Source organism: Echeneis naucrates, chromosome 14 (genome assembly GCF_900963305.1).
Source record: "Echeneis naucrates chromosome 14, fEcheNa1.1, whole genome shotgun sequence".
In the NCBI taxonomy this organism is placed as follows: Eukaryota; Metazoa; Chordata; class Actinopteri; order Carangiformes; family Echeneidae; genus Echeneis; species Echeneis naucrates.
Window position 1 is genome coordinate 11,988,847 of NC_042524.1, and position 20,427 is coordinate 12,009,273.

Here is a 20,427-nt window from a genome sequence, read left to right on the forward strand (position 1 = left end):
TGCAGTTCATTTAGTTAACAAGTGAAATAATGGGGAAGCGTGCAGTGGGAATGCCGAGAGAAAGGCACAAAACCCTATTGAGAGCTCTCGGCCGCTAACGGCGTAACCGTCACATGGCCGAACCGAGTCCTGGGCGGCTATTTAAGGAGCGGCGGCGCGTCTTCAGCACCACTTCGCTGTCCACCTGCAGAGCAGAGCAGCCTCACACCGACACGACGCGCCGGCTTTGACTGAAACCACGCCGATCCTCAAGTTTGCAAACATGCCGAGGTCTTTTCTCGTGGATTCCTTGATTTTAAGGGAGGCCAACGACAAAGGGAACGAGAACAACCCACCTTTATTCCCGTACACCGTGCACTCGCCGCACCACCCGCACGGGCTGCCGGGCTCCTGCCACTCCAGGAAGGCCGGGCTGCTGTGCTTCTGTCCGCTGTGCATGGCCGCCTCCCAGCTGCACCCTTCCCCGCCGGCTCTGCCGCTCCTCAAGGCGTCCTTTCCCCCCTTCAGCTCACAGTACTGCCACTCAGCCCTGTCCAGGCAGCACTCCTCGTCCAACAGCGTCAACATCAGCCACGGACCGGGGATATACCAGGCTGCGTACTCTGTCCCAGACCCGCGGCAGTTCCACTGCATCTCCATCGGTGAGTACGAGCTGCCCTCATGTTTGATATAGTCAGGAAAGCAACATTTGATCTGTTGTTCTAAAAACCGCCGTCGCTGACAATTATTGTTACTTTTGCAGAAAACAGCAATGGCAAACTTCAGAGCAGTAAGCGCATGCGCACCGCCTTCACGAGTACACAACTTTTGGAGCTGGAGCGCGAGTTCACCTCCAACATGTACCTGTCCAGACTGAGACGCATCGAGATCGCCACATACCTGAACTTGTCAGAGAAGCAGGTGAAAATCTGGTTCCAGAACCGCCGAGTGAAGCACAAAAAGGAGGGCAAGAGCAGCGGCCAAAGGACTGGATCACATAACTGCAAATGCTCCTCTCTGTCAACGGCAAGATGCTCGGAGGAAGAGGAGGATGACATTCCCATATCTCCATCCTCATCCGAAAAGGAGGACGTGGACCTGTCCGTCTCCCCCTGAACTCGCCCATGGCTTCCCCTCTCAAAGCTTTTGGTCCTCATGATTTTGAATACAGCCAAAAAGAGAGACTGTTCCGCTTATGTTAATGTCTGTACATAGACAGAGAATATTTAATCAGGGAGCCCCCCTGAATTATTGTATAGCTGTATACATGTTGTACGTTTTGTATGTAGTTTTTTTCTGAAAACGGTTGATTTGTTTGTGCCAATCCGATGAGTATGGTAGGCATATTTGCAAAGAGAAACCCAAATGATTAAAAAAAACAATAGCAACATTGTTTATTAGTATTTTGGGGAAGACAGTATTTTGTATACTCGACGAATACTGGTTAGATTCATTCTATGTGGATGGAACTGTGACCTAAACTATGGAAAACGTTGTTACATTGCTGAGATCACCCTGAAAGTATATCTTCAGTGTAATCGAAAAATATTTATTTATTTAAAAATGTTGGTACTTGAATAAAAATATTTCTGAGCGGCAGACAACGTTGTGGTGTGAGTTGAATATTCTGGTCTTTACGCACACTGAGTGCGCGCATGGCGCACGTAAACTCTGCTTACTATTAGTAGCCTGGACATCACATTTAAGGAAAAGGTGTTGTAAGAACACAATTAGATGATGGCAAATACTGTGTGAGTGTGTTTGGTCAAAATGGTAAAAATGAAAAAGTTCTCCACACATTCTAACTGTCCTGGCTGCGTTGTGTGCGTGCATGTGGCACCGTATGCGGATGAGCAGGGCAAATGCTTTAGCATTCTCTTGCATAAAGGTAAAAGCTGTGAGGAAAACAAGGAAATAAAAGTGATCGTGGTTCATCGTTTTTGGTCAACAAGGAGCCGAAAAAAACTTGGGTAGAAAGAAATGTGTGTTTTTATTCCCAGTCTTTCCTGCACACAACAGAGAGACAAAATGTGCTTGTGCAGCCAGGGAGCACATTGGATCACATTTACACTGAAGGAGTAAATCAAATGCTAAATGATGTTTATCCCTCAGAGGTGATAAAGACGTTGTTGTGGGGTCCTCTTATGCGCTTCCCCTGAGGGACACTCAGCACAGATATCACTGCCTGGTCCCTTTGAGTTCTTTTCAAGTTTCATCCCATCTGAAATGATCCGTCTCGTGTGACCGAGTTAATAATCACTGTGGGTGTGTAATGGGGCACCAGGAGTGTGCATATGTTAAGATATCGATCTAACATGAAAATAAATGACGAAAAGACACAGCTTGGTGACCATGACCCACATTGTTTGTGCTGTTAACGCACCGCTGCGGTCAAGTTTATTGTCGATTTTATGAACCCCAGGTGTGTCTTAGCCCCGATACAAGCCTCTCCAACTCAGCAAATGCCATTTTAAAATATCAAAACATACCCATCAATTAGCATTCATTTAGTTTTTTTGGCACATAATTACAACTACAAAATTAAATACTACGCCATTTCAAATTTCAGGCAGCAGTCTCAAACATAAAGGTAATCTTTTAGGTAAAATACTCTTGTTGTTCTGATATAAAAAAAATATTCCCAAAAGGTTTTAATCTATATTTATATTTTTCTTACAATAAAAATCATGTCAAATGATCAATAAAACATCTCCAAATATACCAAGCCAGGACTTCATCATACAGTTCCAGTTTTGTTCGCCTATTTTTACGCACCGCTGCAGCTGCTCCCGGGCTGAGGCTTTGGCTCTCAAAGTTAGATTTATTGTGTTCAATCGGCTTTAAATTAAATTTCCCGTCTTAGAAATGTATAGACTATTTTTAAAGGGAGTAAAAACTGTTCTTAAATTACATGCAGCACATTATCTGCATCAGTGTGCCTCTTTTGAATGAGAAGTTTCACTTGTAAACTTTTATTTAATTGTTCACTTAACCATTTTAACAAAACTCTAATATTTGCATTTGTTAAGATATGGGATTAGACTATTTTGTTAATTGCACCGTAGAGCCCCATTTTGCTCACAACGTCCTCTGCAAAGCGCCCTTTATCCATTCAATAGCCCGGGGGTATGCGCCCTGGGGGAGCTTATACGCTCGGTGCTCCAAAAGCTCAATTTATTTATTCTTAATTTTGTGCCGATCAATTCATTGAAGCAAAAAGGACTACGGTGTCTTTTTGAAAAGAAGAAAAGGGAATTGTCGACGTAACCTTGACGGAGCTGAGGAGAGGGCTCCCCTGACGCTGGAGAGCCGCTTGAGTCAACAGGCGCCCATCTAGCAGACTCGCCCTTGTCTTTATTCTGGCTAATTTTTTATTTACGGCTTTTCTTTGACATGTCTCTTATCTATCAGATTAAAAGAACAGCTTGTAACAAATCAGTCTGCACGATTTACAACAGCATTAAAAGGGGACAAAGGGAGCAGGCAGTCAGTACCTGAGAGTCTGGTAGACGGCGCGGCGCTGCAGCTGATTCGATGGTTTGAAAATACGCACGAAACAAAATACTTGAATCCTGAAAAAGAGCCTTTGTACGTTTCTTTAGAAATCAAGCAATTCTGCATGACAAAGGACAATTAATAAGCCGTCTTTTCACGACCAGCAGCTGGTTTCCCCGTCAAGGAAAGTTGGAAAAAATTCAGACTGAATGCGCGCAAAAGCCCTTTGCGCGCAGACAGCAACCCAAGGTGACCCATTTGGCACAGTTAAAATAACCAAGCCGAGGTAAAAGCGAGGGAACTGTCAAAAACATTTAAGCTGAAATATCTTGAAATTGCAAATCCCTTTATGTGGAGGGACGCTGCCGATGTGGGTTAGTCGTACAAAGGAGGTGGTTAAGTTGGAGAGCCTTTGGAAACGGACACGTGGCTTCTCAATGAGAGCTCTTTTGGACCCGCGTGGCTTGCTGTGGCACTGCACATTCAACTACTTTAAACTTATCGTGCTTAATAAATGCGAGTTGTAAACCTAACATGTTAACATACATGCTTTAACAGAGCAGTTTGTAAAGTTTTTTTTAAACACTTTAACACATTTATAACATGTTTTGTCCCTTCGCCATTAAAGGACAAGTGGCTACTGCTCCAGAATCCCATTCTGTCTGTGCACATGTCGAGTGCCATGTTGTTGGTGGAAAAGGATAAACTGTTTTCCATTTTCAAGAGGACATTTTAATAAACATTTAATAGCTTAATGCACGTTTAACTTCACACTTCATTTGTGGCTTTTTGATGTGTGGTGCCGTTTTGCTTTTTCTCGCTCATAAACACGCTGCCGTTAGAGAACATGTTATGGATATAAATACAGAAATCTGAGCATGTTTGTTGGAGAATGGCGATGTTTGAAGTTTATCATCAACACGGGATGCATCTGAATACTATCTGGTGTTTTCTAGATTCAGATTTCAGATTCAACTCGCCCCGCATGAGAAACACACTAAGGGGCTCTCGGTAGTTTTTGTATATGTTTATTTGAATTGCTGTGGGTTAAGTTGGGGAAATGGGACATTAACATGTCTCATTATGGAGATGTTAGTGTTGGCAAAGGCGTGTTGAGCCTGCTCAAGTGGCAGGGAAGGAAACCCACTTGTCATTGCCTTGAACTGCTGCCGTTTTTCTGCTGCAACATTGAACCCATTCAGCTGCATATAATCTGTTTAACAGCTAATCAGTAATGTAAGATGAAGGACTGGCACGCAGCTTCCCTTCTCCTCAGTTCCCCCCTCCTCTAATTGAATATTCAACGCGCGCACCGTGCTCTGCGTGCCTTTTTCAGTGTGCTGCTGAGAATCCGCCTTTTTAATTCTCGGTCCATACACAAGCGGTGTCAGGGGTCGAGAAATAATGAACTGCACAGACATGGAAGTAACCACTGCATGGGCCCAGGCTGCTCCAAAGTGAAAGCTTCTCAATTGGAATTCACTCCAAATGTGACATTTGGATAAAATTAACCCACAGTTTACCATCGATTTCGATTCTGTCACCTGCATCCAGTCCACATGTGTACAGGACTGGGCACTGAGATTTATCCTGCAAGCAACCAACCAGGGGCTACTTTTTTCCATATATGTACCATAAAGTGCAGGTTCTAACAATTTCACGTAAAAATTGTGGACATACAACCACAATTAAATTTAATCTCTTCCATTGTGTGTTAGTGTTAATTTTTGTTTACCATGACTTGTGATTTCCGCTGTGTATGGGGGGTAGGGTATGTTGTCACATACTGACAGCTTTGGGCTCAATGCATCATAATGGTCTTAATGTCATACATTAAAAAAAATAAATAAAAATTGTATTAATCACATTTCCATATCTTATTTCAGTACAAATTTGTAGACAGTTAAATACAGTGTGTGTACTTGTGACAACTTGACCCATCAGCAGGTAGGTTGTCATACTATGCCAGGTAAATTTGATTGACAAATAAAAAGATAACAATTTAAATACATAACCAAATGTAGCACCATTAAAGAATGCATAACAGCAAGCATTTATCTGTAAATAACAACAAACATCTGTGTCTGACAAATCAGAGGTGCAAGGATCATAAGCCAATTTGTTACACCTCACACACTGCACCCAAATCTCCTTTGGAAATGGCTCCACAGAGGAGGCAGAACCAGTCCTGTTTATCCGTTGATGCCATATATCAGATCTTTCTCTTTCTAGCTGCCTTCTTCTTTGCAGATCCATAATTTCACTCTCTCCTCTCTTTTCGTTTCTTGTGAAACAGACTTTTACAAACTTTTTCCCTATTCTGTTCACTTTCTAGTGCCTGCTTCACTGGTGTGTCAGTTAGAATAGCTGTTTTGCGCTGTTTTCTTCCTTTAAAAGTAGTTTTTCAGGGTGCCAGCTTTTGGGTTGGGCAAAATGTCTTCTGGAGTTGGTAGACTTGTCACCACTGGTGTTGCCCAGCAACACCAGTCTGATGCTAGCAGAGGAACACCTGTGACAACTTGCCCCAAATCATTGAGACAACTGAAGTCTGAGCAGTGTGATAACAACTCTCCCCTTCAACCTAATGAGAGGAGTGACGCTACACAACCTTTGTGATTGTAGGAAGCAGCAGAAAATGACAGAGGCCAGCAGCAGACTACTCTGCTGCTGGCATTTATTTTGAAAGGGATGACAGAAAGATAAAGGCAAGTTTTGGTTGTGGAGAAGTTGCTGACACACATGCAATGCGCTTTCACGTTTTGGGGCACTGTACTCGGTGTGGTGATGTTCACTGTCACTTCCCGGCCACAGTGTGTGCAGAGCGGTCTGAATACTTTGTGTGTGCTGCACAGTGTCTTCAGCTGGTCTGCCTACAGGTTTACTGGCCACATCAGATCCACCAGTGTGGAGCAGGAGCGTCATCTGGTGGCAAAGAGGGAGATAGTTGAGCAATATAGATCTGCACTACCATGATTTGGATCATTTTAATGTTTTTTATTAAATATAATATAGCAACATTCTAATATCATACAATAATAGTTTATTATAGTTAAAAATACCATGCAAGAGCAAAACACAAGCTGCTTAATGTCCCAAATGCATCAATTGGGTGTAGAATCATGTGATCTCGAAAGGGCCCCATTCCTCTCGGGGGCCCCTTGAATTCTCCTCATTCACACAGCAGCACTACGGCCTCTTTTATCTCGCCCCTCTCAGTGAGCTGGCCTCTGAAGCACTCTGTGGAAGTTTTGACATCCTCTGCACTCTGAGATAAAATGGCAAATAAGTGCTTTCATCAAATTGCTCGGTTGTTGCAGAGCATCCAGCATTTAGACTCAACGACAGTCAGTCAGGGCATCAAAGCAGACAGACAGAGAAAATGATAGTTAGAGATGGACAGTGGCAACATCCCACATTCAGTCATTAGATAGCTGCAGCACTGAGGTTTGCAATGTGGGGGTCAGGGGCTGGAGCCAAACCCAGCTGACAGGGTGAGGGTGGGGTTGAGTCCGAACAGGTCTCGTGTCCATCACAGGCCTGACAGATACAGACAGCTAAGCGTGGAGAACATGCAGAGCCTTCAACCCTCTCTCTGTCAAGGTACTTGCGCCACTGTCTGGAAACATTTTGGAACTATATAGGGAAATTATAGACCCAAGTTTAGTTTATTCTGAAATTAAACTCTTTTTATGATTAAAAAAGTAATGTCAAAACTTCAACACATCAGTTGCATTTTTCCATTAACTGAGAATATCACTGTATGCTGTAATGAAATTAGACCAAACAGGGCAAATTACTTCCATGAATATTTATTCTCAGAACTTTTAGTTGTAACAAAACTTAGGTGTCTTATGTTTATTTCTTTAGAAATAAATCCATCATCCTGACAGTTAATCCAAAGCCTTTCTCCAAAATCTCAGTTTTTATGTGTGTTTTTTTTTTCCAAGTGATATGCACTATTCAGTCATTTTCACTATCAACAAGTATACAAAAGGTCTCCATTGAAATCAAAGCATTTCTTGATTAACAGTGTAATCATTCATTCATTCAACCCAAGCTACAGTATAAAACACACTTGCAACATCCAAATCAAAAATAGTGTTACATCCTTTAACATGGGTGCTCACCCATAAATAGCATAAAAAGCTATTTGATGTGATGCAAAAAAAAAAAAAAAAAGCCCCAAACCCAGAGAAACCACGCATCCTCCACTTTGACTCAAAGCACCTTCAAGGTCCAAAGTCACTGAATTCAATCGGTGCACAAAGTCCGCTTCCACTTTCTTGTCAGACAAGTAGCACCAAAACGTTGCCTTTGACATCATTCCTCATTTCTGCAAAGCTTGTTTATCATTATTGTCACGAAAACCCCCAAAACAAAACAAAATAGCCTCTAAAGAATAAAGATAAAATATAAAGTAATTACAGAAAACAAAGAGACACATTAAATTCCTTCTGTGGGTAAATACTATTAATTCACTTCTGCTAAATTTAAATCAGAAAGAGGAATTTCCTTTTAAATATTAGTTTAAAAAATACATTGACATCAGCTTATCACAGAGCCAACATACAGTATAACACATCATAGGTGTCAAGATTCCTTTATTAATTGAGATAAATAAATGCATTTCAGCTTCATGATGAGAAGTAGCGGTGTTAAACTATAAACAGTGTCCCTGTCACTTCTTCAGTTGACCATTTCATGTGTTGCTATGCTTTACTGTACACTTCCCATTTTAAGAGTGCTTAATGCTCAGGAATAAATTCAGTTCAGACATGAATATTTATGTGAGGAGGTTGTGATCATATCCAGTATGAACCATGGCTATTATATATATATATATATATATATATATATATATATATATATATAAAAAAACAAAAAACAAATCTAGGTTTAGTTTGAAGCCTAAAACATTTACACTCACATTTTTAGCTTTTTCCTGTAATTTCAACTGCATCTTACAGTCTTCCTCTTATAATGGAGCTTGCTCAGTGGCCTTGTTGACAACTTGGTAACCACCATTCACAGAAAACAAATATGAGATGTGTTTGAAACTAACTAAGTAGATGTACTCAGGAACTGTACCTCAGATTTATCCGGTGAGCCCTTAAAGGGGCCTGACACCGAAAACTATCAGACTAACTTGTTCAAATGTGTGTTGAGTAGTTAAATCTTCCTTACAACCATCAGCAACATTGGTAGAATGCTGCTTATATTTTACTGCATTGACAAGCAATCATATATCAGTCAGAGACTGATTTACAGACATTTTTACTGCATGTTGCTGATAGTATTTTTACAGTCGTATCAGTACTTTTATTAGTAAGTAGGTGAATAGGTTTTCCGCCTCTGATAAAATCCTTCAAAAAAGCTAGTGGCACCGTGAGACTGAGTGGGATCATTTAAGGTCAGATAATTTTCTAAATCCACTTAGAAAACGATCTTTGTCACTATAAGCACCATGAATGTGATGCTTGACCATAGAATAGTTAATTTGCAGTAAACAAATTAGCAATTTTATTTTTTTCATCAATTAATAGGTTATATAAATTTTGAGCAAACATGTTTCAGTGACCAAATTATTCATATATTAATTCAGAAAGCAATAAGCTATTTAAAAATGTAATTACTTAAATGGCTCTCACATAAACAGTGTCCCCAATTCTTTCTTAAATACTTAAAGACTCCATAAAAGTTCTTTGCATTTCAGCCCTCAAGAAATATAACAAACAAAGCTCTGTGATTTACAACATGTTATCATGTCACTGTCCCGTAACTTTCAACAAGTTTCCTAATATACTGTATCTATTTCTGGACACCCAGTCATGTAATCACTGGCTACACCTCCAGTCACTCAATCTGCCGGTGGCTTCTGCTGTCAAATATCATCGACCTCCTCTGTGGCTGGTAGAAGCAGCTGGTCGATGTCTCCAGTCTCTGCCCACTTTTTGGGATAGTCATTTTGTTTTGAAGAGTGATCCCTTCAGTCGTCCTGAAATTCTCTGCCATTTCTTTAGAAAAGACATTAGCTGCTGATGTGTCGTTCAGGCTTTTGATGGATGACAGGAGCTTGCCGTCGTCCCCTGACGGTGGATAGTCCATAATGGGAAACGGAGGGCTGAGCAGGATGAGACTCTGAGGTCTCTGCCTGTTCCTAAAGGATGGTCTTTGTAGAAGGTTCCCTCTGTTAGGTCTGGGGCAATCGACAAACACTTCCAGACTAGGAGTGTGTTTCCTTGTTATGACTGGCAGTTCTGGAGAAGATGTGGTCTTCAACGACTCACCGGGTTTCTCAACATTTGGCTGTTTTTGGTGTTTTGGGACAGGCTCTTTGTTCTCGAGCTCCTCTTTTAGATCTGACATCATCTGAGGAGGGGCAGCATTACTTTTCTCTGCGTTCACTTTGGGACATTCCTTTTCTTGTTCCTTTACTGCATCAAAATCCTTCTCGTGTCTGGAGTGAGGTATCTGACTGTACTGCACCTTTGGCGGGACGACAGGCACAGCTTTGGCCTGGCATGTTTTTATCATGAAGGCTGTTCGCACCGATGACACGCTAACCGGGGCTGAATTTCGACGCAGAGGTGCCTGCCGATCATTCAGGAACAACTCTAACTCTGAGGACAGCCCACTGTTTACAGTTCCACAAGAGGCTAATAATCCTCTTTGACAAGCCGAAAACTCTGATGAATTACAGTTTTGCTGATTAGAAATATCTCTGATACATCTATATCCCAGGTCTAAATTAAGAGAATATGGCCTGTGCTTAGAAAAGCAGTTTTCCTCTCTTTTCTCTGGTGCAGCGGCCTCGTAAGACATCTGTCTGTAAAACCTATGAGATGACACCGTATTCTTCTGTTTAGTTGTACTGGATTTCCCTGCGTGAGGTTGTGTTGTGTTAATGCTGTTCACACTGACCCGTGATGACCCTGAGGGCAAGTACATCCATTTAGTTTCAGGTTTGCTACTCAGCATTTGAAAAAAATTTCCAGAGAAGCGCTCGGAGGCCTTCATGGCAGATTGTTTGCTGCCATCAACTGATAGAGATGAGCTCTTTCCCTCCTCTGGGCTCACAGTTTCCTCACGAGAGCTGAAGGGTGACAGCTGGTTAAACAACTCCTCCACGTCTGGTGAGTGGAGAGGGCTGGTAACCCACTGCTTGGTGGAGCTAAGATCCTCCCAGGGCTCCACCAAGTCCAGCTCTTCTGAGTTCCCTACACATCCTTCGTCATCTTCGAGGTTCGGCAGCTCCAAGAGGTGACTCCTCTCCTCCAAACACACTGAAAGCCTCTGAGCAGCCTCCACCTCAGGAATCCCACTCTTCTTTGCTCCATCACAGGATAATTTTTTGTCTTCCAGAGGAGCTTCACATTTCTGTGATTTTTCTGAATAATCTAATCCTGATAGGACTCTTGCTGTTGGAGAATCCTCTGCTTTCAATGGATTTGTGACTTTATCTTGACATGTTTCCTTTAAGGGAAGATGGAACCGCTTGGTGTAACCGGGATCATCATTGTTAAGAGGTGTGAATTTTTGACGTAGTTTTTTCCCTTTCATATCCATCATGTCAACAGGGCAGGCATTGATTACATCAAAGTTTTTGTGAAGAGAAAACAAAATATCTGACTCTGATGGTTGTTTCTTTGCAGAGTCTGAACCTGAGGCAATTGCGTGATCACTCAGAGAGGTATTTAAAGACTGCTCCCTGCATAACAAAGACAGCGATGGAGAGCTGCGGCTTCGCTTTGATTTAACATCCATCCCTAACTTTGCGCTCTCAAAAGTGCTCCTCGAGATGAAAACTGGTTTGAAAGTCTCATCCAGCAGGTCAATTTCAGGTTCGGTTATCTTCAGCTCTTGGTGGATGTCAGACCACAACTCTTTCCCAGTAGGACTTTCCTTGTGCTAAGAAAAGATACATGATACACAAAAACAGGCAGGATTCATTAATTCCACCTCTAATTTGTAAAACAATCAGCTGTAATCATCATTATGTGCTGGTCTCAGCCATAGATATGTGGTCAAAACATTTTATAAGGGTTCAGCCTCATGTTATTTTTCTAAGTTTCCAAGTTTCTTTTAGGTGCTTTAAAAAAACAAAACAAAACAACCATATTAGATAATAAGAGCATTCTTATTTGCTAAATTTGAACAGGAAATGATTTACCAGTTCTGCAGCTATGGGCTGCTTGTGTGGTTCTCTCCCAGGAGATGGCGCTGTATCTTTGCATTCTCTCGTGTTTGTATGGGTCTGTGGTTCCAGTTCAGAACTCTTCATCCTTCCTTCACCTTCTGGCACAGCTTCTTTGCATGTTATATCTGTGGAAACAACATGTTTTTGTGGTTATATTACACGTTTGAGCTGAACGAGTTTTATTGTGTTTTGTTTTTTTTCCCCCAAACGCCTTAAATGGAGATGCAGTCACCCTCTTGTGATGCTCTCGAGGTGGGTTCCTCTGTGTTTTTCTTCTCAGTTCCTTCCAGCTTTTTCGCTTCCAGTTGTGGGAAAGTGTTGCTCTTTGCAGCGCTGCTGCTCTGCTCTGAGGTCTCTTTGCATGGCTTCAGAGCAGCTGCTTTGTCTTTGGTATGCCCCCTGCATGGCATGCTGTTAGAACTGATAACGGCTGATACTCGCAGGGGTACAGACACAGCAAAAGGCTCTGATATGTTGACAGCTCGCCTCTGATGCCTTGGTGAGGACTCCAGCGGGAAGAAGCTTCCCGGGAAGGAGGGCCGAGATGAGCTGTTGTGGGACGAGCCAGAGTACAACATCCTCCTGTTTTTTGGAGATGTGGGCTTGTAGCCACTGAGGTCATCACCTTTGAACACTTTCAGTTGCTCTGGCAGTGTTTTATGGGGGGGTGCAGAGGCACCTGGTGACCCTTTTTGATTCATGCTAGAGCTCCAGCCCCCTGCTGCCCCTCCATCTTTCTTCCCTTTAAACTCCCAGTTTTGGTCATGTTCGCTCAGCTCATAGAGCGAGTCAGATCCCAGGGTTCTGGATTTCACATCTGGAACAAAAATGCTGCCTGGTCCACCAGCTGGACTGTTGTTTGCTGTTCTGTCATCATCTGTGTAGTAAAAAAAAGTTGGCCATCAGTAAAACATGTAAAGAATTTCAGCTCACAGCTATAGATGCAACACCACCATTTATAATGATGCGAAGGCAATGCTTATTGTTAATGAAACTATACTTTTCATGCCCCACCTGCCGGTAAGGAGCACAATGACTCCATGCTCCTGGACGGACGCAGAGCTGCCTTTTCTGTGAAAAAAAGTTCCAGAAATGTTATCACACTGTCATAAGGTATGGACAGCAAAAGTCTCGGGCTGGAGCTAAAAGAGCCTAAATGGTTTAAAATAGTCCAATCAGAGGTTCAGCAGTAAAACAGGCTGCCTTTTGGATGGACAGAAAACCCACTTTGATGCTGGAATAGTCGCCATTACAAGTGGTCCTAGCTTCCTAAGTCATCGTGTTTCATGTCTGTCTCTCTGTTGTTTGGCATGGGGACCGGTCATGTTCACATTGGACTAACTTCAGCTGCAGGAACAACATCTTCACTTAGTGACCTTCTCTGTAAGAGTGTGTGAGTGATCTGTCCTGTTGGACACTCTACCTGTGATCCCCTGTGCTCTTATGAACACACTCCCATTCCGGCTCAGTTTTCCCTTGGAGTCCACAGACCTTCCCAAGTTAAAAATGGACTTCCACTTCTTTGATTTTCCTGAAAACTTTCTCCTAAAAGACAAAGCAGAATAATTAAGCCCTGTTCTCCCCCACAGCTTCTGGCAGTAATAAATACAGTAATATTGTCCATCATCATCATACTTGCTGTCTGATATGTCTATGACGGTGTGGTAAAGCGTAGCAGTGCTGGTGTCAGGAAGACTGTTCTCTCGCTGGCGTTCTTTATGTACAGGGTGGTTTGGACTTAAGGAACGAGCCTGAGCTTCTTCCAGGCTCATCAGTTTCATTGGCCCACACTGGCCGCTGATTGGGAGTGTGGCGTACTTCTCCCCACACATCAAACTCTGTCCTGCAGAATGACATTTTCGGATATAGTCATGTAATATGATAATGGATGTGAGTTAGCGAATGTCACATAGCTGCAAGCCTCTCACAAATAAATTTGTTTGTACTTTTTGAATGCCATACCTTCTTTGGGTTTGATTTGCACTGAACCACTGCTGAAGATCTGATCTGTGTGATTCAAAATAAACTCAACAACTGACTGTTGTATTCGCACTTCCTGGAAAGCCATGTCTCCATTACCAGATGAAGCTTCAATGTTTTTAGATCTAAAACAACAGGATATTTAAATAAGACATGTTTTTCTTTATTTGCATATTCTGCAAATCAGTTCCTGAAATTCTTTGAGCTTTGACTAACAATTTGTACAGCAAGTTCACAATCATATGTTTGTGCTTGTAAAGCATCTCTTCATTTTCTTTCTGCATTACCTGAAGAAAGCTAAGGATTGTTTTAATGTAACTCACCTTAACAGATTTGGTGCCCACACCAGGGCCAGGTTGCGTGTATGCATGTTTGTCTGAGTGCTTAAGGTGGCGAGGTGGGTCAAGTGTTTTGTGAGGTACTCCAGAGTCCTGAGGACAGTCGATTTAAAAAAAAAAAAAATAGTCACTTAATTATTTATTATTAATGAGTACAATGAAACGGCACAATCAGTTGGATAATTGAGAATAAAACTGAGAATAAAAAGGACTGAAGTAAATGTTCACCTGAAGTGAGGGGTTGGCAGTTCTTTGACGACCTTCTGAATGTATACAAGTCTTTCATGATCCCCCTGGACTGACACCACTTCCTGCATGTAAAACAGTCAGACATCTATAGTAAAAGAATTTCAATTTAAATAAAATAATGGTGGTGGATCACTGCACCTCGCCTTCAAATGTTTCTTTCCAGTTCATGATCATGTGTTAGGAATCTGTCTGATCTTTAAAGTGGATGCTTTTCCAATAGCTACTTGATCTTACATATGAACTACATTCTTCTAATGCGCGCTCTTAAAATTCTCTCTGACAAGTATCTTTCAATCGTTTGTAAAACTCAAAGACATGCCCCTACTCCACCAGGACATCTAACAGCTGCTTCTCCCCAGCTCTCCCCTATCACTGATGAACTGCAGTGTGAAGCTGCGTTTCTCTGCATGGCCCTTCTACCCACCTACTCTTACTCTCTCAACACAGTTTTCCCTGCTAAAAAAAATGTAGACAGGCGTGCTAGAGAGTATGCAGTCAGACTAATGTGATTTAGGGCTGAACAGCTGTTGTGCGAGTCATGTGTGAAGTCGTTGAAAAGTTTTCTTGTGTGGTCCTGTGCTCTTATCCGAAAAGGCCACAATCTACAACAAAGTGTCAGATCAATTAGATGTGGAAATAAAAAACAAGAAAAAAGACATCCAATGTGCAACTATGTAAAACATTCTTCCTATGACAAAAAGAAAGTTCTACAATAGGACCACAGTGTTTTTTAATATATATATTGCCCCATATGAGGTCCATATGTTCCTAAAAGACTGGACTACTGGAGTTTTCAGGCATGAACAGGAAGACATGTATGAATGCCAAAGTATGCAAATGGCCCGAAGAACAGAAAGCTACACAGAGAGCATGAGCCAAGTCTCACAGTTTTATATTTTGGTTCCCTTCTCCCCAGCTCATTTCTTTAGCTTCTTTCAAAATCATTCAAGTTCAAGTTCATCCAGAAAATTTTGTTTCTCTCAAGCATTAAATGTAGATTGTGCCACACAGGTTATCATACAGGATCTTATTTCAGTGTTTTTTCACTTGCTTCGTTGTGAAGCTTAAACTCCTTGCCCGGAAGGGCTGGAAACTCAAGCTCCTCTGGTAAACAGCATATCAGAACAAAACTGTTATTTGTCAGGCGGGTCTGGCAGCAGGGTAGTTGTCAAAAACACAGAAATGGCACACATGAAAGCTAAAACACATCACAAACACTTCTCTAAGTCTCTTTGTCATCAAGTTTGAGCAGACTCATCTTTGTGCAATTAAAGGGCAGTAAAACTACCACTTCTAATATTGAAGATGAAAATAATAATAAATCACACTATGATAGAAGGAGTAGTTTAATTTGTATTCCTGAGGGGAGGGATGAAAAGAGTAGATTAATAATGAAGCAGAAAGTTGAGGTCAAACTCATGTGGTGCTGACACAAATATACAGAGTTGTCATGTGGGATAAACATGGTTTGTTGACTCCGTAACTCCTTGCTGTCTGTGAACCATGAATTTTTCACCCTTCATCAAAACTGCAAAAGTGATTTAAACGTACTTACGGTAAATTTGCTGTATAGCTCATATGTGAGCAGTGGATTGGGTAGCTCCCTGAAGTACAGCTTACATAAGGAACCCACACAGTGGATGTCCTGGAGGTACACTTCCTTTGTAAGGTCAGGGCACGCCTCAGAGCAGAATTCCTGCCTGCGCACACAACACGCACAAAGCTGAATGCTGTGATTGTTTAACACCCCAGCTAGCTATTGCGGCAGATTTTAGCCTCTTTGACTGACATGCGTTTTGAAAAAATAAACTCAATTCTAGTCAAAGCAAACAATATTATGTAAATTAAATATACCATGACATTTATTTTGTCTGCACGGATAACAAAAATTTGATCGAACTAATTTCATGGGCGTAATTTGATTTAGTGTGGCATCTTTCATTTTTCATTTTTACTGCATAACTAGAGCAGCTCCAAAGAGGATCTATGCATGTAATTGTACAGCATTTGAACTGAGGGGATACATTCTGTTCATACACTGTAGTCCACCATTTTAGAGGCTACTGCTTTGTTATAAAACTACTATTTTCTTTTAATTAGTTTTGTCCAATGTCTTATGGAAGCCCCTAAAATTGATAGTGTTTTTCTCACTTCATGCAGCAGCAGCTGGATTTTTCACTATTGCAAAGCTTTGGAAATGGATTGCTGTAAGCGAAGTTGTACCTGAGGCGCTGGATATTTGAGGTGACTCCCGACAGTCTGTAGATCCCGTCCACAATCCCATGCTTCTCAATAAACTCTGCACAAGTCTTCAGAACCTGGGGAACTGTAGTTAATAAATTGTATTAGTCATCATTCAAACACTTTTCCCCCTCCTGTTTCACCTCTTTTATTTTGTACATGCACTGTGGACTTGACGGTCAAAAGTAAATCTTAAAAGCAGGAGAAGGAAAGGTTTTTAAGTGTGACGTTCCATTGGTAACAATGGACATAAGGTTGACTTCATGGTATGGCGTTGCTCCACCATGGCTCTTTTCTGTCCCTTTGGGCCGCTGATTGTAGGTGGACTTTGACAGGAAGTTAAAAATGGTTTGTTTGTTTCAAAGGAAGGTTGACACACCCAGTCCTTGTAGCTTGTATTACTTACGACATTTCCTCTAATAGAAAATGCCTTTTGAAATCTTACCACTGACCGACAAAGCTTTCTTAGCTACAGTACATCACCTTCTGTACACTACTGTGATTAGCTTTTTTTTGGTCAACAGATTTCAGACTTTCTTAAATGACTTGCTCTGATTCAGTCTGAACCTTTAGCTTATACTGAAAATAACAATTGATTGCACATTAGTTTTGTTGGAAACGCTGGTTCTTTTCAATTGAACTCTGCAGTTTTTCATGCACAGATGTTGGGAAACACAAGCTGACCTTTGTGAAAAAATTTTGAGCTGAAGACAAGACTGATGTATTTTTGACAGCGTTGCGACTTTTAATTTTTTTTTTCTTTCAAAAGCATGAGAGCAACAGGCTTTTAACTAAATATTCACAAAGAAAATAAAATATAAACTGCTGAGTTGGCTTGGCTTGTTTTTGAACTTAATTTAATCGCAGCTCACTGATAAAGAATAGCATTTGTTCCATAGACCAAAAATAAAATCAGTACAGAACATTACAACATAGTTCTCACAGTTTTCAACGTCTATTCAGTGCTTCACTTCTTAACAACACCATATTATTAGATTTCCAAGTAATAATGAATTATTCTGTTGTTCTGTAGGCTTCTTCTAGGGACTCAGTCAGATTTAATATGAGTTAAAAAGTGTTCCTCGTGTCATCACTCCAGGTTAAGAGGCTTCCATTTATACACTGACCTATTTGACTTAATTGGACTTTCAGTGACATGCCTGTGGTCAGATGCTGGATGATGAACTCTGCAGTTCGTGTCTGTCTCTGCCCTGAGAGAACATTTCTGCTTCTCTCTTCTCTGTGCTGACTTTTACAGATGTTGTAAGGTAGCACATGGAACTAAACCAATGTGTCATGCATGCAGGGATAGTTTCAACTTTAGTTATGACTCAGGTTTTGACACAAAATCAGCAGATGCAAGTTATTTAGTCATTTCTTTCTGCTGTAATGTTTAATTTCCCATTAAATTATGAAAGTGCAGCTGCTGCTCATTCAGGTTTTGTTGACATGCTGAATGGTCACATGATACCTTTTAGCCTTATTATAAAGTAGGTCCTAAGGGAAATTTGTCTAGGTTTGAAAGGGTTTTCTGAAATTGTTGCAGTTTTAAAACAGCAACATGACAACCTACAAAATTAGTCAAATGGGTCTGAAAATCACAACAGAAATGACCTTAAAATACTTCAAACTATGTAATCATTATAACAGGAACTTTGAGTTTCTTTTTTTTTTTTTTTTGGTCCATCACAGATTTTAACTTTTTAATTCACATCTCTTTATTGCCAATTAATGTTCCAATATAATTTGACAAACCTTTAGGGAGACAAGCTAGAATGAAGAAGAACAAAATTTTGGCTTGGATATTCAGTAAGGTTGTGATGCTAAAACAAGATCTATCCTGACTCTAACCTTCAACACCCAAATTATAGTTATGAAGGGAACACAAAGTTACCAGCAACATTTGAATAAAAACACAAGATTCATTCATAAGAAAAGATGTATTTCGTAATACAATTTTGATGATCTCTAAACTTGTGTATCTTTATGTTTCTGAGCAGCTTTCAGTAGTACTGGAGGGCACTCCGCCATATTTCTGCTGGACAGTCATAATGAAGGATATAGCCCAAACCTCCTCCCTCACTTCCTGCACTGAATGCCCCGCCTTTGTGTGTGTCCACTCCGACAGGTCAGCCTTAAAGTTATCCTCAGCATAGCTATTCTTATGCCTATGCACGTGGGAGACTTTTTTTCATTTTACATTTCACAGTGCTTCCAAAAATATCACAAATGCTGGTTGTAAGACAAGAGCAAAGCATATAATCAGAGAAAAGAAAAGAGATTTTTAGGTCAAAAGGCTCTCAAACAAACCTGCCCCCAGCTTGTATTTAACTATGTTAGGATATAGTTTGATTGGTTTCTCTCTTGGCTTATTATTTTTCTCTTATCTTCAAGCTGTAGCACCGCCCAGTCTCTTGTCAGACAGAAAAATAGTCATAGGAACTATAGTCACTGAAGGAAATTAACACAAAAAATGTAAGAGCCACACCCAAAGTCACAAATGACCATTTAATACAGCCAATGGGTGAATGAATGGCGTTCCTAAATATAAAACACATGTGCACCTACAATTTCTACATGTAACATTTGACGAAAGCCTGTGTGGGTTTTATGAAATCACTTTGACTTCAATTTACCACAATGTACATTTTAAGGTTTATAAAATGATAAGCCATAAAGGCAATCAGGCTGAATTTAATAAATATTATATTTTATTTTTTAAGCCAACTGCTCAAAGAAATGAAAAGTGTAGTTCGTTGAGAGCTGCTTTAAACAAGTGTTGAATTTCAAAGAAAATGAAAAAACAAACAAACAAACTTTTACCATCTTGTCCTGAATTCTGAAGATGTTCTGTCAGGTCACAGCCGAACGCATTTTCACTTCCTTTCTTCTTGGACTTCTGCTTAGTCCCTTTATTCTTCATGTGGCTCCAGTTAGTCGTCCAGATGATTAAAAGACAACGATCCTTGAAAGCACGGCGACTGATCCATATGACCCCAAGAAAAAAGGTTAGGTTTGTAGGTCAAAAAGCAGCCACATTGAAATCCCAGCTATCAGCTACCAAAAGTCTGCATCCGCTCACATTCTGACTAACCACAGTGTCGGAGGCTGAGAGCAGAAGTGACGTCACGTTTGAAACTTTAACTCCTTTTAGATTGTCATTATTTCCAGTGATGGTCCAAGAAAAGAAATGGTGCGACTGCTGTTTGACTTGGACGTGGCAGTCCGCTGCCTTATCTCCAAAAGATTTGCAGAAACAGCATTAGAATCGGTTGGTTTCCTGTTGTTTTTTTACCCCCAGCCAGTCTCTCTCTCTCTCTGCTCCTCTTTTATCTCCTCCTCCTTTCCTTCATTCCACACAGTCTCCCCTTTTCTCTATGGCTGAGGAGCCATACATGTATGAAGAGGTAGATCCCCTCAGCAGTGTTAGCTTCTGGTTATACTCTAATGTTTCCAAGATTTTGAAATATTCTGGATTTAGAGCTGAATTTGTGGCGGTGGTGTGGCAGGGATTTTTGAAATGCAGAGATTGTATAAAGGGGAGGGAAGTGAAGTGAGGGGAGGAGAACAGCTGACTTGTGTTTCTCTACTACTTTAGGAATTACTGACCTCTTTTATCCACTTTTTTTCCATGTGCCCAAACTCAGCTAACGGGAAAGCTTCTCTTTGCCTTCCTGAATGCTCCCAATGTATACAGTTTCCTGTCCAAAGAGCCAGAGCTCGAAAACAAAAACAGACGGGTTCTGAAGGAAGAGGGAAGTGGGAGGTGACTGAAGTGAGGGCCTGAAGGGCACAGATGGGAAATGGGGGGAAACTAGGGGGGGCAGGGGTAAGGAGATGGACGGCACATGGTTCTCGTTACTCAATGCGATGTGTGTCATCTTGTTCTTTTTAACACTGGACAAGCAATTTAATCAGAAACGCATAATTAATGAATGCATTATAGCA

At 41.1% G+C, this 20,427-nt stretch overlaps 2 protein-coding genes across 2 annotated transcripts; one reads left to right on the forward strand and one right to left on the reverse strand.

Moving 5' to 3' along the window:
- The first annotated feature begins 262 nt into the window (after nt 1-262).
- Nucleotides 263-1,095, forward strand: gsx1 (GS homeobox 1). Its single transcript, XM_029520012.1, has 2 exons — nt 263-641; nt 743-1,095. Exons 1-2 carry the CDS (start codon nt 263-265, stop codon nt 1,093-1,095), a joined length of 732 nt encoding a protein of 243 aa, XP_029375872.1.
- Nucleotides 1,096-7,267: 6,172 nt separating this feature from the next.
- Nucleotides 7,268-19,906, reverse strand: arhgap31 (Rho GTPase activating protein 31). Its single transcript, XM_029520144.1, has 12 exons — nt 19,303-19,906; nt 16,462-16,564; nt 15,794-15,938; nt 14,218-14,300; nt 13,975-14,082; nt 13,634-13,776; nt 13,307-13,514; nt 13,095-13,216; nt 12,686-12,742; nt 11,904-12,548; nt 11,645-11,796; nt 7,268-11,382 (listed from the first exon to the last, which is right to left on the reverse strand). The coding sequence occupies exons 1-12, from the start codon at nt 19,400-19,402 to the stop codon at nt 9,328-9,330; spliced, it is 3,921 nt and encodes a 1,306-aa protein (XP_029376004.1). The 5' UTR covers nt 19,403-19,906; the 3' UTR covers nt 7,268-9,327.
- Nucleotides 19,907-20,427: the final 521 nt, after the last annotated feature.

Excerpts from the sequence above, each read along its gene's own strand:
- gsx1 (XM_029520012.1), top strand. The coding sequence starts at position 263 with ATGCCGAGGTCTTTTCTCGTGGATTCCTTGATTTTAAGGGAGGCCAAC. Across the intron at positions 642-742 it reads GTTCCACTGCATCTCCATCG|AAAACAGCAATGGCAAACTT; the intron begins GTGAGTACGAGC and ends TTACTTTTGCAG.
- arhgap31 (XM_029520144.1), bottom strand. The coding sequence starts at position 19,402 with ATGAAGAATAAAGGGACTAAGCAGAAGTCCAAGAAGAAAGGAAGTGAA. Across the intron at positions 16,565-19,302 it reads TCAGAATTCAGGACAAGATG|TTCCCCAGGTTCTGAAGACT; the intron begins GTAAAAGTTTGT and ends TATTAACTACAG. Across the intron at positions 13,217-13,306 it reads ATAGACATATCAGACAGCAA|GAGAAAGTTTTCAGGAAAAT; the intron begins GTATGATGATGA and ends TTTGTCTTTTAG.